Source organism: Akanthomyces muscarius, chromosome 4, assembly GCF_028009165.1.
Source record: "Akanthomyces muscarius strain Ve6 chromosome 4, whole genome shotgun sequence".
Taxonomy (NCBI): Eukaryota; Fungi; Ascomycota; class Sordariomycetes; order Hypocreales; family Cordycipitaceae; genus Akanthomyces; species Akanthomyces muscarius.
The window spans coordinates 714080-731921 of NC_079244.1; the positions used below are offsets into that span (position 1 = coordinate 714080).

At 52.9% G+C, this 17842-nt stretch overlaps 8 protein-coding genes across 9 annotated transcripts; 4 read left to right on the forward strand and 4 right to left on the reverse strand.

Moving 5' to 3' along the window:
* Positions 1-2058: 2058 nt before the first annotated feature.
* Positions 2059-2675, reverse strand: LMH87_010869 (uncharacterized protein; the record flags this gene model as incomplete). Its single annotated transcript, XM_056199915.1, has 3 exons — positions 2059-2151; positions 2209-2244; positions 2580-2675. 3 exons carry the CDS (start codon positions 2673-2675, stop codon positions 2059-2061), a joined length of 225 nt encoding a protein of 74 aa, XP_056051817.1.
* Positions 2676-3918: 1243 nt separating this feature from the next.
* Positions 3919-6069, forward strand: LMH87_010870 (uncharacterized protein; the record flags this gene model as incomplete). 2 transcript variants are annotated; one of them, XM_056199917.1, is made up of 1 exon in its annotated part: positions 3919-6069. In XM_056199917.1, the coding sequence occupies one exon, from the start codon at positions 3919-3921 to the stop codon at positions 6067-6069; it is 2151 nt and encodes a 716-aa protein (XP_056051818.1). The 2 variants fall into 2 exon arrangements, with proteins under 2 accessions (XP_056051818.1, XP_056051819.1); XM_056199918.1 differs by having other exon boundaries at positions 4081-6069.
* Positions 6070-6485: 416 nt separating this feature from the next.
* LMH87_010871 (uncharacterized protein) lies at positions 6486-8946 on the forward strand (the record flags this gene model as incomplete). Its single annotated transcript, XM_056199919.1, has 8 exons — positions 6486-6563; positions 6778-7308; positions 7390-7530; positions 7625-8315; positions 8452-8518; positions 8579-8588; positions 8661-8672; positions 8746-8946. 8 exons carry the CDS (start codon positions 6486-6488, stop codon positions 8944-8946), a joined length of 1731 nt encoding a protein of 576 aa, XP_056051820.1.
* A 638-nt stretch (positions 8947-9584) lies between these two features.
* Positions 9585-10421, reverse strand: LMH87_010872 (uncharacterized protein; the record flags this gene model as incomplete). The annotated part of the gene is made up of 1 exon (XM_056199920.1): positions 9585-10421. One exon carries the CDS (start codon positions 10419-10421, stop codon positions 9585-9587), a length of 837 nt encoding a protein of 278 aa, XP_056051821.1.
* Positions 10422-11403: 982 nt separating this feature from the next.
* LMH87_010873 (uncharacterized protein) lies at positions 11404-11928 on the reverse strand (the record flags this gene model as incomplete). Its single annotated transcript, XM_056199921.1, has 2 exons — positions 11404-11639; positions 11703-11928. The coding sequence occupies 2 exons, from the start codon at positions 11926-11928 to the stop codon at positions 11404-11406; spliced, it is 462 nt and encodes a 153-aa protein (XP_056051822.1).
* A 710-nt stretch (positions 11929-12638) lies between these two features.
* LMH87_010874 (uncharacterized protein) lies at positions 12639-13697 on the forward strand (the record flags this gene model as incomplete). The annotated part of the gene is made up of 1 exon (XM_056199922.1): positions 12639-13697. One exon carries the CDS (start codon positions 12639-12641, stop codon positions 13695-13697), a length of 1059 nt encoding a protein of 352 aa, XP_056051823.1.
* A 495-nt stretch (positions 13698-14192) lies between these two features.
* LMH87_010875 (uncharacterized protein) lies at positions 14193-14806 on the reverse strand (the record flags this gene model as incomplete). Its single annotated transcript, XM_056199923.1, has 2 exons — positions 14193-14590; positions 14698-14806. 2 exons carry the CDS (start codon positions 14804-14806, stop codon positions 14193-14195), a joined length of 507 nt encoding a protein of 168 aa, XP_056051824.1.
* A 2044-nt stretch (positions 14807-16850) lies between these two features.
* Positions 16851-17339, forward strand: LMH87_010876 (uncharacterized protein; the record flags this gene model as incomplete). The annotated part of the gene is made up of 1 exon (XM_056199924.1): positions 16851-17339. The coding sequence occupies one exon, from the start codon at positions 16851-16853 to the stop codon at positions 17337-17339; it is 489 nt and encodes a 162-aa protein (XP_056051825.1).
* Between the last annotated feature and the right edge of the window lie 503 nt (positions 17340-17842).

Sequence of the window (17842 nt, forward strand, 5' to 3'; positions counted from 1 at the left end):
CAAGAAGGAAGCAGAAAATAGCGTGGAGGAGGGGAAGTTGCCTGCACAAGGGAGACGGAGCTGTCTCTGACGATCTGCCTACCTACACGCACGCGTAGAGCTACCAGTACAGGCACCACCCAAGCTACCTAGGTACCTACCTACAGTGGGGTGTAGCGGTGTTTGTTGGTGGCTGGTAGCCTAAATTATAGGTACCTCAGCAGGTTCACCCGGAGACGGCGTCGTCTCGGCCCCTCCCACACTTGGCGGCCAAGCCGTGACGCGACACTACTGCAAGTGCAGCGCCCGCGATGAGGTAACATGATCCCTTGGGTAAGGTACTTTGCTCAAGGCGCGTCCAGGCTGTAACCATCCAAGATGAAGGGTGTGCCAGCCAAGCCATCGGTAGTCGTGTGTGGTGGTCCACGGTGTCGAGTGTGCGGGGCTCGATACAGCGGGCTATAGCGCCTCGGACACTTCAACTTTAGTGCTGGGTGGGGGGAGTTGCAGCGCTAAAACCTGGGGGTGGGACGGACACCTGCACCCTCGTCACCCCTCATCGTAGCCGTCCCAGCTATCCGTGCGGAGTAGCAGCCTCCCCGCGTCCTCCGGACAAGACGATATGTTGGTACAAATCAGCGTGAAGCTGGACCTGAGGTGGAGAATTCTTCAAATCTTGGAAGAGGAAAAAAAATACTCATGGGTGTCTCGTAGCTGTGGTCTTGAGAGAGAGGACATCAAACACTCACGAGCAGTCATGGAAAAAGACTATGAAATGCTCGGACGCTTTGTGTATTCCGGCCCGAAATAGCCCAGCTTCCTCTTCTAGCGTAGAGCCGCAACGCGGGGTCAGATTCTGTTATTCATAGAATTGGGTGTCGCATCTGCGAGGGCATCCTGCGTGCTGGCACGCTACGACACCACATCAAGCTCAGCGAGCGTGTCAAATTAGAGCAGAAACTTTCTTGCAAGTACAAAATCGACATTTTCTATCGCTCTCGTGTCACATGATGATGAATCTCGCTTTGATTTCCAATTTTGGGGGAATGGCAGAGTTGTCATCGCACTTTTGACGCAGGCAGATATCGGGAACAACAATCAGATTGGTTCTCATAGTCGGACATCTGCAGCAATTGATACTCTGCTGTGTAAAAGTCACTTGTGACGATGCGAAACGGGCTCTTTAATCACATCAAGTATTTTCCCAGAGTCAGGCGTTGGCTTTGCCTCTGCCGTTGTAGTCTTGTCTATCCTTCTGGCCAATGACGGGTATAGGGTAGTGGACCACCCCATCCACGAGAACAACTGCCGCTATTATTCCTGATCAACTAAACAAAGGTTGGACATCTATATCTCGTTCAAGTATACCGGTATATAGAATGAAGGCAACTTGGGCATGTCGGCAAGACTGCCAGGGCTCGGCTCGTGGAGCTCAGTTCTCTCCGAGGCTCTCTCGTGGTGGACGTGGCCTCGACGGGACGACAACAACATCTCACGGGTCTCCTGTCGACACCATTCGTAGCTCGGGATCAGCGGTTAGATAGACGGCGAGCCAATCAAACCATTTCGCGCCTAGTTCATTTTGGCTTTCAGTTATGCGGCATGGGCTCCTATCCCATTGAACTTAAATTGCTTCCGTCGCAATGTTAGCAAAGTAAAAGGGCTGGGCAAGGGAGAAATGCTGCTTCTATGAAGCCTCTAGTGCAAAAAAGTTGAATGGAGACCCCTTTCTATTAGAGCAAGTGACCAACGGCGCTTAGCAGATCGTTATTGTCGTCATGTCTTCAACTGTCTTGGTAGTCCAATCGATCGGCATGCCCAGAATAGCGGCTCCGACAGCCGCCAATGGACAAAAGAGGACAGAAAAAAAAAGTAAAAAAGAAAAGGCAAGACAGGCATTGACCCCTTTCTGGGTAGAGCTGCGCGAAATACGATCTATACTCTAATTTAAAGATAGATTTGTAGTGTCAGTGCAACAGTATGAGCTCTACGTTCATGCTCGTGCGCGCGAGGCACAGGTTAATTGGTGCTAGATCCTGCCTGATTTGGGCTCATTCATCTTGTATTAACCTGTATACGTTACATTTTTGGTACAGCCTTTTCACGTCCAATTGCTGACTCTGCGCGATGCTGATAGCCCTGGGCGCCTCCCGCTGATGGGAGAGTTGGCCTCTTTTGATGAAAGTGGTCAGCGTATACAACCAAAGAAGCGGAATAAAGCTGATATACCAGATATTGAAGCGTCACGAGCAGTCGTCGACTAGTCTTTGGCGTGGCTTTGCAGCCACACTTGATAGTCAATCTCACTGAGCCGGCAAAGTTGAAGAACCTATCTCAACCACTGGAGCAGTAATTTCCAACTGAATCTGCTGTTGGGACACTACCATGTCCGGCTCCACCTAGACTGCTAAGAACGCAGCGAGTCCGGCAGCACCGGCAGCATAGGCATTTAGACTGGGGACTGCCGCAAAGTTCGTGCTTCTTGAGGTGCTGGAAGGAGCGGCATCGTTGGCAGTGCCTGTTGGATCCGTCGCGCCGGGAGCTCTGGAACCCGTTACCGTGAAAGTCCACCGGCTACTTGTCGCAGTTGTCGAGCTTACGCTCGAAGCAGCTGTGGAGCTTGCCTCGGTTGTTGCGGCTGCAGCAGACGTGACCGACAAGGCAATAAGGCCCAGGACCGCTGAAGAGACTTGCATGATGGCTGGTGGGAGTTGTTGAATATACTTTGTGAACGTTTTGATGAGGCAGAAAAGACAATCAGCTTGTAAAGTGCGATCTGGCTTAAACTTGGGGTATGCTGCAGCTACTTATAGAATCGTCGACTTCAGACAAGAAATAGTAAAATCTCGAGGTTCAGAAAGACGTCATAAGTTTGTTCTTCCCGCGGCCGGGGTATCGGAGCGATTGATACAGAAGGAAAACCAACGAGTTGCCGATCCCTAGTTGAGGCCCCAAATGACTCGTTGAACCGAGGATGACATTGTCTTACAAAGTACTTCTTTTTTTTTTTTTTTGCGTCGAGACCAGCTCGGAACCTGTCAAAACCAGACCGACGCAAATCTTAAGGAATAGTCATGACATCAGTGACAGCAATTACACGGATTACCCGTTATATTCATCGGTTTATTCAGCTAGCCTTGATGGGGCTTCAACAATCCATGCCACTTTAGCCGGGAGACTAACCCATTCGAGGCAACAATTACCTATTCGAGGAATCCAGCGCGACGGTGGCTATTTTTATTTTTGACCCCGTTCGCTGCGCTGAGGCCGGGCAGCAAGGTCACTTACAAGGATAAAAACTAGTGGCAAGGATATGCGCCGAGTATCTTTGGCGCCTGTCCTTCCGTGATTGGCTGCTAATGCTGCGGTGTGCCGTCTGCGTCTACAAATACACAGCAGGACGCTGAGATTCAGGTGCAAATCCTGGTTTTTCTGTTCCTGGCTAACCCACCATTGTTAGTGGGCAGAATGACTCTTGCCAGCCGCCAGCCTTAGCGCAGCCAAGAGTAGTAAATCGTCTTCCGATGAGCCCTCCATGCAAGGCTGAGTTGTGGCTTTGCCTATTTGAGAAGTCTAACGCGACGGTGGCGTTTTCAATGGGCTCGTCCTCCGACTGAGCCTCAATGCAAGGCCTAGTGGCCATGCCGCTTTGTTCAGTGAGCTAACTTAAGGCTTACCTGTGGGCTTGATTGTCCATGGGTCCTGGAGTTGTGATCGACAAAGTGCGGAAACCAGGCAGACAAGAGGTGACATGAGATCATTGATGTTGTTTCTCTTGCTATTGGTAATTGCTAGTAGAGCGTACAAGTATCGTTCTCGGCCCCAGGTAAAAGCTTGGCTAAAAAACTTGGAAATACTTAAGCGCCCGCCTTCTCAATCTCTTTTGCCAGCTTCTTCTAGGGCTCATGGCCTCGGATCTCGCAGCTTGAAAACACAATCATGAAAGTCTCTACGTTGCTGGCTTCTGCCTCCTTGGCAGCAGCAGCCAACACCACCTCCAACGACGCCTGCAGCAAGGTCAACAAGGCACACCAACAAGCCATCCAAAAAAACACCACGGCCGTCGTTCCGGCAGCGCTCGCTCAAGAATGTCTCAAGTCAATGCCGTTTCCTAAAGATGTCGCTCACGAGTTCTTGGCTGAGCTGCGCAAGTACATTGGCTTTCAGTCCACGCTCGAGATTCTTCAGGATCCCCCCAGCACCTATCTCTCCCAACCAGTGGACATCTTGAAGGGGCTGGATGCGATTGAAAAGAAGTCCTACGACAGCCACTACGACTTCGACTACGACATTGGTCAGCTGATCAACTCTGCCAACGATGGCCACTTTTCAGTCTCGCTGTGCTCCCTCGCAATCTTCAGCTTCCAAAGACCCCAGGGACAAATGGTCTCCGTGTCCAAGGACGGGCGTGAGACCCCTTCGCTGTACCTCTACTCTGATGCTAAGCAGCTTGCCGCTGAGAACAGCACCGTATCTCCAGTTTCGACCATCAACGGCCAAGACGCCGCGCAGTACCTGCAAAAGGAAGTTGCTTCTTCCAGACGCAGCCAGGATCCCGATGCGCGATACAACCAGCTCTTCACGTCGATTGCCATCCTGTCGTCCGGCGCACCTCGAGAGGCCGGTGGTGCAGTAACCAACAACTACGACGTGTACCCGGGAGAGGACAAACTCGAAGTGCAATTCAAAAACGGTACGAGCTTCACCGTCGAGACTGTGGCTCAAATCTCCAAACTATTCAATGCCACGAGCGGAGAGGAGCTGTTCCATTCGTTCTGTGGCCCTGTAACCCCCAGCAAAACAAATGGAACCGAGCCTGCCGCCCCAACAAAGCCCCCTTCGCCGAGCGGCCCTACGGGTTATCCGGACCCTCACCTCCGCGACGACTACAACCAGTTGAACGGGTATTACTTTGACAACGACTCTGCTGCGATCTTCATTCCATCCTTCGACTCCGATGGGCTTCCGGATAACTCATCCCAGCTGTTTGCCAACACCACTATACAGTTTCTCCGCCAAGCTGTGGCTGATGGTCGCACGAAGCTGGTCATTGATGTTTCTGGCAACGGAGGTGGTACTATCACTCGAGCCTTTGACTTGTTCAAGATCTTCTTCCCCTCCGAGTTCCCATACTCGGCTACACGTTTCAGACGCACAGGCGCGAGCAAAAAGCTGGCAGCGGCCTTAGGTACCGTAAAGAGTGACGACTACCAGGACGTTAATGCCTTCGGATACCAGGCCGCCGTAACGCCAGACCAATATGCCGACTTCTCATCGGTTGAAGAATTCTTGGGGAACCAGACCCAGCATGGAGTTGCGGTATCATCTCTGTTTGCCAACTTCAACTACACTGCCACCTCGAACGAGGACCTTCCCATCCACGGCTACGGACCATGGCGAGGCGTGGATGGGTCTCTTTTCAAACCCGAGAACATTATCATCGTCGGCGACGGTGCTTGCGCGTCAACCTGTACAACCTTTGTCAACCTCATGACCAACGTTGGCAAGGTCCGCACCGTGGCATTTGGCGGTCGTCCGGAAGAGAAGCCCATGCAGATCATGGGCGGCGTTCGCGGCGCCCAAGCGTCACAGTACAGTGAACTTGGGCTGTTTGTGAACAAGGCTGCTCAAGCAGTGCAGAACCTAACAAACACCTCTGCGGCATTCTCTTCTGACTTTAAAAAGGAGTTTATCAAGACTACGCCGATTCCACTAGCAAAGTTTCCAGTGCGACTGGCTGGTGGCAGCGTCAACCTGCGCAACGCCTACCAGCAGGGCAACGACGATCTGCCGCTGCAGTTCCAGTACCAGGCGGCCGACTGTCGCTTGTTCTACACTGAGGAGAATGTTCGCAACCCGGCTTCCATTTGGAAGTCGGCCAAGGACGCCCTTTGGGGAGGTAAAGGCTGCGTGCGCGGATCAACTGGTGCCAAGGGCTCACAAGAGGACAACGCTACTAGCACTCATGGCGGCAGCAGTGGAAATGGCGCCAACGGTAAGCCTCCAGGTACAAGTGGCGCGATGCCTGTATCGATCGCCTGGTCTTCTATCGCCGGCGGTCTACTCCTGATGCTTTGGACAACTTTGTAGTTGTCGACTTATAGAGTCGTAAACCTGAAGAAAGAAGGTCCAACGTCGGGACATAATTGACATCTGCTGTCGGCACCTCTATCTTTATCTACTTAGTGAAAAGCGAAACCGTTATGCAGCCGCCTGTTAATATTAGCCTAGCGCTTTACTAAAGTTGTAAAGCTAACTTGATTCCGATGGTGAACTTGCTGACTGTGAAGCTAAATAAGTCTCAGTCCTAGTGTCGTGTGGTGGCAGTAGAAAAAAGGGGGGAAACCCCCCGCAAAAAGCAAAGCGCAATGACGATTCCCATTCGGAACCTTTTAGCAGCTGTTATATTCTTGTGCCTTTCTCATTTCATGTTTTGACCGCAGCGATTGGTTTGTCCGTGTTTTCCATCTCTTTTGCTTCCTTGCAATGTAGGCGACACGAAAAGCATGATGCAGTCAGCAACCCCGAGATGTCGGCCTCGCAGGTCGACGCGTTGTCGGACGTGCCGGAGGCGCAAAGTCAAGGTAAGCAAGCCAGGACCTCCGGGGATGGATTGAAATGCAAACTGCGTGAGGCGAGGCTGAGAGAAAGGCATGGATTCAGCACCCGCCGACGCAGTCCGCCAAAGATGGAAAATCTTTCTTGAAGCGAGCCCCAAGTGCGCATTGTTCACTGCGGAACGCCATGGCCATGTTCTCAATCGTTTTGTGCTAACCAATTTGTCGTGAAAATCTGCAGTGCGACAATGAGCAGCCCCATTGCCGCCGCTGCACCCGAGCAGGAATTGAGTGCGAGGGATATGAGAATGACCGCATATTTGTGATGTATGGAGACCGCCAGGCTGACGACGGCAAGGCTCCGGCAGATCAGCCGATTCCCGAGCCTAGTTGTTGCGCGCGGCAGCAGATGCAGCTGCGGCGAGCACCAATTCCCCGCAGCTCAGACATCCCAAAACGTATCAACACCAATCGGCTGGACGTCTTTAATGGCTTTCTAGCGCGATATCTCCCCCGGCATACTGTCCTCAACGACCATTCGCTGCAATGGCTCGGCGGCCTGGCTCTCGGCCAGACCGTCTTCGGACACCTCGACGATGCAGCCGACGCACTGGGGACCGTCGTCATGGCGCGGTCACTGAATGATGCCGTGGCTCTCTTGGCCGGAATGGAGCTGTACGGTAAAGCGTTGGCACAGCTGCGCCATGGGAAGTTGACAGCCCGCAACTGGCATGGCCTTCTCATGACGGCCCTGGTTCTGCAAATATACGAGGTACGCTAGGCTATTACCATCACTCACTGGACTTGCCCCTCGATAGAAGTTCCAAGACGGAGACTGACCATGCGTATTTAGGCGGTAGAGAGTTCAGCGTCTGCTGGTGACGGATGGATGCGCCATGCTGTTGGTATCTGCTCGATTCTTCAGCACGTAGGTCCCGAGGCGGTACAAAAAGGCCCCATACATGAGATATTTCTCTGTTGTCGCCATTCAATAGTAAGTACTCGCGGACGTGATTGCCGAATGACGGTATCAATGAAGCGTATGCCATGGCTTTGGTAACTAATCTGGCTAACATCTGGCACCGTAGACTGTCGGGAGTATCTTCTTTGAGCGGCCCACGCTCCTCGCGACCCGAGAATGGCAGACTGTGCCATGGGAACAAACACCCAAAACCGACTTCCATCGCCTGCTCGATGTTTCCACACAGGTGGCTGCTCTTTTGCACGCCTCAACTACGCTCTCTCAGCAACCAGGCAACACTAGCTCCCAGGACCCCGCGACTTCCAGGCTGCGAGCTTCACAGTTTTACGAACATCGTCACCAACTTGACCTCGGCCTGGACCAGTGGTGGGAGGACATGAACGCCAATGGCAAAGACCGGCCGTTGTTTTGGACACAACCTCTCGGCAGCGATGACGATGGGCCATTGCCAGAGGACGCTCCGTTTACACATCGACTTTGCTACCAAAAGTTGACCGACGCTCAGATGCTCATAATGTATTGGGAGGCCAAGCTGCAATGCCACAAGGCAGCTTTGCGTGTGGCGGGCAACAGTTGCCTGCCGCCAAACAGTGGCGCTCCAAAGGACGGGGAGATACCTTCACCCCAACTTCACCACTACGCAGACTCTATATGCCAGTCTTGCGCTTATATGCAGGCCGAAGAGTTTGGCATCCTCGGTATGCACTATACTATCATGCCTCTTCTCGCGGCGCGGCACTTTTATGCAGAGGCCGGCTCGCTCGAGAAGCAGAATTGGTGCGATGTCAAGATTGCAAGTATGTCGAATAAGCCATTTTCTATTTTATCTAGCAATCAAGCCATGCTTTGCAATTGAGGCCTTCTCTATGATGCTTCCGGGAGCCTAATGCTGATGGGGACCATTTCGATTCTCCGCTGGAATTAGTCCTATAGATTACACTGTTATTATTATTCTTTATTTTCTGCATGTGATAACCAAACTGGAGTCCTACAACCCACTGTAGGTAGTCTGCGATGAGGGCCACTCTTACACAAACCTAAAAACTCACATGCTTTATAGTCACAGTATTGTGACTATCCCACTGCGCCAGGACAACGGCAGCACACGCCCGCAGCGCGCTCGCCTATATTGGTAATGCGAGTTTCTGAACTTGGTAAATGTCTCGCTCGCTGTATTTTCGAGATACTCTAACTTTGTCTATGAAAGAGACTAATGCTAAGCCCTAGATTGCTGGTGTCTTCGACTACTATGATAGCGCCGGCGTCAAAGGGCGTCATAGAAAGGCATACGTCAACGTCAAAAACCTCTTGGCCGAAGTTCAGGACGGTTTAGAGCAGGAGACGGGCAGTAGGCTCGAGAACAGCCTGTCCAGGATCTGGAAGGACTACATCTCAATCATGTCGTCGACTTCGCACAGCAATACCTAAAAAGGCGCCTTGACCCACTGCAGCTGGTCTGGGAAAACCAGTGCCACGTTCTATACCAATTATCAGGCCAAAGCTTGGCCTGTTCCATGTCGGCCGTCTTCAAGATGTACCAAAAAGTTACAGCTGGAAAATCCAGTTTGACACATCTATATTTCCATGAGTCCACTGTCTGCTCATCATAGCCAGACTACTATACGCGAAGTATCATCGCAGTTCGAACTATATCTTTGGCATGGAAATGCTCTCCGAGTGAGCATGCTATGTATTGCCGCATGCCGCACAAGGAACGTTGTCTTACTTATTCATTTTGCATATATTCTGCTCTAAGCCCAATCAATTGATCTCGTCTTTCGATTGACATCCCTCTATCTCCCTTTCTCTAGTTCTTTCAGTCTCTCACGTTCAATTTCTGCCAATTTCACCTCTGTTCTATCCCGTGCCGCTGCTTCTTCTCTGGTAGGCGGGTACTGCTCGAGGATGCTATATATGTCTTGAAAAATAACGTCGTCTGAGCCGTCGCTGTCGCTGTCGCTATTGCCGTCGTTGTCACTTTCGTCATCATTTGCAGAGTCGCCGTTTTCATTCTTCGGTTTCTTTTTCTTGTGCTCCTATTGCTCAGCAGCTTTGAGCTGTCTTTTTCAAACCTTCTCCTCCTTCTCACGCTTCTGGTCGCGCTCTTCCTCCTCTTTTTTGGCCTTGGCCGCCGCTGCTTCCTGCCCTGCTTCCTCCGCTACTTCAGAGATCATGCGTTCGCGCAATTTTCTAATTGCGGCTAGATCAGCTGCCATGGCATTCAACAACTTTTGGTTGACTTGCGCAAGCAGTTTCTCTCGTAAAGCCCGGTCCATGGCCGCGTTCTTGTCTCGCCACTCATGAGAAATCATCCACCATTCCTCATTGGATTTGCCGGCCTTCTGTTCCTTCTCAATATCAATCTCAATGTCGGTTTCTGACATTTCCATGCCGCTGCAGAATCTTTGTGTAACTGTCCACTGAAGAGCCTCTTCTTCGGCTTTCTCCTTGCTGGCCCGTCTTGCCAGTCTGTTCGCCGCGTTTGCCACTGCGGGGTTCGAGTCTTTCGGATCTGGCAGCTCGTAGATGTCAGCTGTATGAAATGTCCACCATCCCATGGTAAGGCACTCATGGGCGTGGTAGCTAAGCTGTTTAGTACGATCAGGATTCCAGTAGTCGCGAAGAACTTCAGCGACAGAATCAAGGCCGATTGTGGTTTTGATGTTCCGTGCCAACATCTCTAGAGACGGGCGACAGAGAACCCTGCTCATTTGCTCCTCGGTAAGCGATTTGGGGTCCGCTAGGAACTGGCCTTGCAGAATGCCTTGGCAGAGAAATAACCAACGTTCGGCTTGGGTGAGCTCGTCATTGTGTGCAATTGCCTTTTCGTAAAGTCGCTTCGATACCAACGGCGGCGAAGTTCCAAAATACTGGTCAATGAGGGCTGTTTCGGATTCAGCCATTTTTGCTCGCGGAAAAAGATTGACCGAGGCTGCGGTGGTAGTCGTGAAGCGGAGGAAACGAAAAGGCGCCTACGGGCAATGTGAGAGTGCGCCTCGTTCCAATACTGTAACATCCGATCTCGCGTCCCGATTAGGCTTGACAGCCCGCTCGGCGTTCTTATTAGGTCAAAAAGTAGCCAGAAATGGTCAAGTCTAATGTGACTCGGATGGGGCGAGGAAGCAGTGGTTGCAAAATGCGAGGACTGCTAAGTTCATAATCGAGAACAGCTGGGGAAACGAGAACGCAAGCAGCGCCAGCCAATCAGAACGCGCTTAAGAAGTCATTAACAATCTGTCCCATCTTTGGCCTCTTACAATTTCTCCCACGGGCTCTTTTGCCGGCTCTCATCTGACAAGCCTGCTGCTCGCAGGCTCAGGCTCAGGCTCAGGCTTCCCAGCAGCTGCCCTCTAGCTCGATGAGAGCACCCATGTAACAATTATCCTCGACTTCGCACTGTGAACTTGGGCAATGGAAAGCGAAGCTCCAGACGCCCAGCGGGCGCCTTTTGCCTCTGTAGGAATTTCCATGCCGTTAAATAAATAAATAAATAAATCCAGCAGCTGCATTGGCTAGCTAAAGCTAGTACCTAGGTAGAGGTGACTTCAAGCGGGCGAGAGTTCTGGCAGGATCCTGTCTAGGCCTAAAAGAGGCTGCCGACCCTCCTGCACCATCAAGACACTTGAACGCAATCAAATTAAAGGCACAGCTGAGTTTGTAGCTCTCGTCATAATTTCATGTTATTAAAGCTATGTAGAAACAAAATATTGCCCAGCTTGGTGGGTAAACAAACGAGTGTCCAGAAAGGTAAGCTCGGCAGCAGTATTCGGCTCATGCCGGGCTGCCCAGCAATAGCAAAGTTTTTTTTTAAGCTACCAATTCTTCAATGTCTCTTAAATAGAAAAAAAAGATACAGAGAGAACTCCTTTTCTCGACTCAACGGCGCTACTTGTGGCCATAGCATGGCGTCTCGCATCGGCCTCTAAAATCCGGCCCGACGTTGAGGCACTTGTCGCAGCCGCACATGAGATCCAGGTCAGTGCCGACCTTTTGGTCCGCTTCCTTGCAGAGGCAGATGTACACGGCATTGTTCACGTCGGTGGCGGGCTTGCCGTTGGGGCAGCTCGCATTCGGGGTGCTACAGTACGCCTCGGAGAGCTGTTTGTCATTCCACGGCGTTTCTGCAGATTGTTGTCAGCTTTTCTTTTTCGTTTCGCGCAAAGTTTTACAGTTGATAGACGTACTCATCGCCTTCAAGACGGAAGAGCAGTAGGTGTAGCCGCATTCGCAGATGGGGCCCTTGGGCACAGGTGCCGGGCTGGACGATGGAGAAGACGTTGCCGGTGGTGCGGGCGGCACTGGCGGCGCGTCTGGGGGAGCAGACGGAGCTGCTGCAGACGAATTTTGAGCCGGTGCCTGAGGCTTGCCCTGGGCGAGAAGTGCAAAGGGGACGATGTGCCAGAGCTGCATGTTGTATGCCACGAGGGGAGCTGGATGAATTGGGGTTGACAATACAAAAATGTAGGTGAGGACGGTTACCTCCTTTATATACTAAGCGCTTTTCAAGAACTTTCCAGGTATTTTCTTCTTTAGGTACTTGCATCGCATAGCTTAGCAGCATTTGCCATTGCTCATCACAGGCAATGGCCAACCCAGCTGAACCCGAGTATCGCAAACAAGACAAACAAATTACAAAACTGGCAGACGTTTCTCTCAGGTTAAACAAAACATTAACACGATAAAACGACAACATATTCTAGCATGACGCAGATGGCAAGTAAAAAACTATCTTCCATGAAATTATTCAGTTTTCGCCGAGTGTTCGCGGAGCACGTCCTTTGGACTTTCTCCCCCGCAAAGACGTAAAGAGTGAGCCACCTTCAGTAACACAACAGACATATTTCGGTCACATGACAGTATTTAGGCTGAGATCAAGTCAGTTACACGAAATATGCAGGTTTACAAATACACACATTGGTATATATCACCTATAATATGACCTTCCGGGTAGCCACCAGTTGTGAGATTGCCCCGCCATCGGAGTTCCGTACCCCGCCAAAGGAAAGACGAGCAGCCCCGCGGTAGCTCGCCGACGTCCCCAGAAGAAAAAGTCGAGCCTTCGCACCGCTTTCAATCAAGCTGCAAACAGCACAAACATACACACACGCAAACACAGCGCCATGTCCGACTCAACATCAGCACCCGATGCCAACGTCATCCGCGTCGGCACGCGCAAGTCGCCGCTGGCCATGGCGCAGGCCTACCTCGTCGTCGACGCCCTGCAGGCCGCGTTTCCCTCGCACACGTTTCCCATTGACAGCATGACGACGACCGGCGACCGCGACCAGAACACGGCGCTGTACAACTTTGGCGGCAAGGGCCTGTGGACGTCGCAGCTCGAGGACAAGCTCGTCCGCAACCAGGTCGACATTGTGGTGCACTCGCTCAAGGACATGCCCACGGAGCTGCCCGACGGCCTCGTCCTGGGCTGCGTGACCAAGCGCGGCGACCCGCGCGACACTCTCGTCGTCAAGAAGTCGCTGACGGAGGAGCACGGCTGGAGGACGCTCGCCGACCTGCCCGCCGGCAGCGTCGTCGGCACGAGCAGCATCCGCCGCATCGCGCAGCTCGCCCGTCGCTACCCGCACCTGACCTTCAAGGACCACCGGGGCAACATCAACACGCGCCTGCAGAAGCTCGAGGACGACCCGGCGCTGTCGGCCATCATCCTCGCCGCCGCGGGCCTGCAGCGCATGGCCTTTGGCGACCGCATCGCGCAGTTTCTCGACGGCGACAGCGCGGGCATGCTGCACGCCGTCGGCCAGGGCGCGCTGGGCATCGAGTGCCGCGCGGGCGACGCGCGGGTGCTCGCGGCGCTCGAGAAGCTCAAGGACGTCCCGACGACGCTGGCGTGCCTGGCGGAGCGCAGCCTGATGCGCTCGCTCGAGGGCGGCTGCAGCGTGCCGATTGGCGTCGAGACGACGTGGCTCGCCGACGGCAGGCTGCGGCTGCGGGCGACGGTGGTGTCGGTCAAGGGCGACAAGGCCGTCGACGCGGACGAGGCCGAGGCCATCACGACGGAGCAGGCGGCGGACGAGTTTGGCAAACGGATTGCGAGGGACCTTGTTGCGGGTGGCGCAGACGATATTCTCAACGCAATCAACGCGGACAAGGCCGCACAGGCACAGCAAGCAGAGGCCGCACAAGCTGCGCAAACAACGCAGGCAGCGCAGCAGTAGAATGCAGCGTCACAAGGCACGAGGTAAAAGATTTGCATGATTAGTAGGAAATGATGAAACAAAATGAGGCATCGGGTTAGAAATGAAGAAGAGAAAATAACGCCGTTCATGATCCGGCAGCAACTGCTGCTCGAGATGATCCTCTTCTGCGAGGAGGTATATAATAAACAAAAACTGGTAAAATCACGTTATGGTACACCACTTTTATTCTCTTGTTAGAGTGACCCTGCCAGGTTGAACTGTCCCAACATGTTTTTATAAATCAATTCCGTGTTAAGCAGAAAACAAATGTCAAAACTGCTGTGGTGGGTGGCGGTGGCGTCGCTCAACGATGTGCATTTTTGAGTGACGACCAACCGCTGTACGATTCTCGTACAGCCCCAACCAAACAGCCATTTATCCCCCCCACCGCTTCTTGCATCGTAACCTCTCTTTAGACAACTGAAAAGAAAAAAAAGGGCAAACGCTCCCACTCGAGATTTTTTGTCGTTTTCTTTACTCGGAGATGAAGGCCTTGTAGGCCTCGGCATCCATGAGCTCGTCAACCTGCTTGGCACCCTGCTCGTCAATCTCGACCTTGACGATCCAGCCGCCGCCGTTGCTGTCGTCCTCGGGGACCTGGTTGATGGTGGCGGGCTTCTCCTCGAGCAGAGAGTTGGCGGCGGTGACCTTGCAGCGGACGGGGGCGTTGATGTCGCTGGCCGACTTGACCGACTCGACGGCGCCGATGGCGTCGCCCTGGTCGACAAAGTCGTCGGCGCTCTCGGGGAGCTCGACGTAGACGACGTCGCCGAGCTGCTCAGCGGCGTACTCGGAGATGCCAATGACGCCAGACTTGCGGTCGGCCGACAGGTCAATCCACTCGTGGTCCTTGGTGTACATCTTGGCGAGGCCTGTGAAGCGGCATGATGGTCAGTACGCGAGCGATAAACGGGTATGAGGGCCGAAACCGAGGCGAATTGGACGAGTTCCGGGTGATTTCAATAGGCGCGAAACATACTCAGACGAGAGGTGGTGAAGCTGCGGACGGGAGCGCGGGCAGCCATGGGAGTCGAGCGGGCAGCGAGGCGCATAGCCGCGGGACGAGCGAAGCGGAGGACAGAGGCCATTGTGTATGTGTCGTGTGTCGTTGTCGTGCGGGAGAAGAGTCGGGACGGAAAGACCTAGGCAGATTGAACCACAGTAGGAGAGGAGATGGGACAGCGGCAAAGCAAGAGACGAGGGAGGGTGATGAGAGTTGTGGGAAAAGGTCAAGGTTTGGAGGAGGAAAAAGTTACCAAGAGGAGAATGGCCTGTTGCGGGTTTGGGGCGGCCCCCAGAATCGCGTGTGCCAGAGCTCCAACCACTGTCCAAGGTATCGGGAGCTGTCAGTAGGGCGTCCGCTGGGAGCTGCCTCTGAAAGCCCGGTCCCCTCCGGCGCCGATAACGAGGCCAGGGGGGGCAGAGCCGCGCTGCAGAGGGCGCTGTAGGCGGAATGCGGAGCGCTGGCCACGGAAGAGCCACAGCGCATGGGCAGGAAAGGCGGGGCACTGTCGAGCTGTAGCCAATCATGGATTCAGAAACATAATAGCCCCGCGAATGAGAGCTGCACCTTGTGGTTCTTTTTACACATAGTTTTACTACAAACAATTGGGTAACCAAACAGACATTTCATAACTTGGCAGCGAGAAGACGAAATATTTGGAGGAAATTTGACGAAACCCCAAGATGAAAGAAGAACAAGATGTGATATAATTTGGCATGTTCTGAGACTAGTGGCAGATTCAATGGCTGCCGGTTGAAAAGAGGTCTGTACTGAAGGAGCCGTTGCTGGATAAAATACGACGTGCCTCCTGGTACCGCGGCCAGCGACGTCGGAAGCCGCCTGGTAGTAGGTAGCCCTGCCAATTTTAACCTGTCATGGCTTGCGCGCCGTTACGTACAAGGTTACCGACAGGTCAAAACGGAGCTTCTGCCGTTTACTGAACGTAAGCAACGGTAGAGATTGCGTTTTGGATGGCGGTCTCGGAATCTTGTCCAACTTTCTCCAGCCTTGTCAAGAAGGCGCGGGATTTGGCCGCCCTTGGCTCTCCAGCACCCATGCACGCCAGGAATCTACGTTAGTGGGTGCATGGCACGCCTTGCACGTGTAACCCAATCCTTCAACCAAAGTCGCTGTGCGAGACTAACCTTACGCTTCCATCCGAGACAAATGCGCTTTGGTCTTGGCTGAGCTGAACCCACGACCACCTCCACCTAGTATGCTTGCATGCGGTGCTCGAGCGAAGCTCCGTGGCTAAAGTGTCGTATATGACGGTACGACGAGTGTGGTAAAGGTTCCCGTTTCGTTCATGCACCATCGACTTTCCATGCTCGCGTATGGCTCGAGTACCAACATGCCAGCGACCATGATGCTCAACATAATTGGTGGACCGTAAACGAGACGAAAAATCAAAGGCGATGGGCCGATGGGTGGGAAATCGGCCGGGGAGGCTTGGCCCGATCAGGCGGGACGGCACGCTTGTAAGACAATTGTGACAGTCCCTGTCCTGTCTCCAAGCCCGCGCTCATGCGATGCCCTCCTTCAGCCGCTCCACGGGATGAAACGCAAAGGCCAGGCTCTCCCAAGTCGAGTCTGTACCCCGCCGCGGCGGTCAGAGCTGTAGCATGGATGCAAGACTCTGCATCATCCACCGCAAAGGTCTCGAGGTTGGGTCTCATGCCGCCAGCATCGGCATCCTGCTTTCAAGTGTGCTCGTTCATGAGACTCGGTGCAACGATGCACCACGTTTACCATTCAGATTCGTGATTTGCTACGCTTTCGAACTTTTTGCGAGCACAGGTGGATATTGCATATCGAGTAGTAGACCAGGCATTGAAACCCTCGTTGACTGCGCTGGCTGTTCAAGCCGTGCCGGCTGAGATGTCTAGAACATTTATAGGAATATTGAAAGACAGTCTCGGATAGCTGTCCAATATTGACACTTTACAACGGGCGTTTCCCGTGACTTGATTCCTCCAATGCGTTTAAGTCACCTGCTTGTCCATGAATATATAGTCTTGAAGACAACGCCCATCCAGGGAAACGAACTCGCAAGTTCGAAAACATCTCTGAACTTTCAGTACAGCACTAGTCTTTCCATACACTACTCTTCCTTCCCTTCTACATTCGATATGCACTCTTTGCAAACCTTGCTCGTCGTGCTCGGCAGCGTTCAGGCTGTCCTAGGTGGTCTGCTGCCACCATCCTCCATTTGCCGCGACGGCACAATCTGCGTCGGCGACAAATCCCAGTGCACAAAAAACAATGCGGGCTGGATTTGCTGCGCACCAGGAGAGAAGGCTGTCAACGGGGCATGCACCGATGGCTCCGCAACTACATGCGCCGACGGCAAAACCGTGTGCTCCGGCACCAAGCCTCAGTGCACCACAAACAGCGGCATCTTTGGGCAGGGCAACTCCATCTGCTGCGAGAGCGGCGAGCAGGCAATCTCTGGAAAATGCTATCCCGGGAACAAGAGACTGCTCGCTTGCTACGAAGGCGGACTGTGCGATCTCGACAAGGAGGAGTACTGTGCGTGGACCACGACTGGTGGATATTCGCGATGCTGCAAGCGCAACCAATATCTGAACAATGGCTACAACTGCCTGCCAAAGCCCTAATTGGGCGGTTTATTCTACAACGGCGGGCGAGCAGAAATGGGTGCAGTGAGCTGTGATCGTTGTATGGAGTTCCCACTGGGTTTAAGCTCAGCCGGTCGCTGGCTGTTCAAGTATTTATTTGTTATTTAGTGAATACTACGTTGCACTTCTCACTTGGGCCCTTTACCATAGAAGCGGCGGCTGTAAGTTCTTTGCTAAGATAGGGCAAGGGACGCAAGTGACAGCACGTATAGCAGAGCGAAGCGTTGACACAAGCTACAGAGTGCAATACGCATGGCACAATCGTCGCTCGATTGTTCCGCTGAAAGACATCGTTGGCAGCACATATGACATTTTCTCGTGCAGTTGAGAGTGAGATGTATCCCAATGTATGAAATTTGATGATTCGTAGCAAGAGAAAGTCTGATGAGTGGGATATTGGGATAGATGCAACCTCATCAAGTACCGAAATTCGTACCCAGATCAAGCTTCTCCGTATCGTGGTAAATTTGTTAAACGGTATA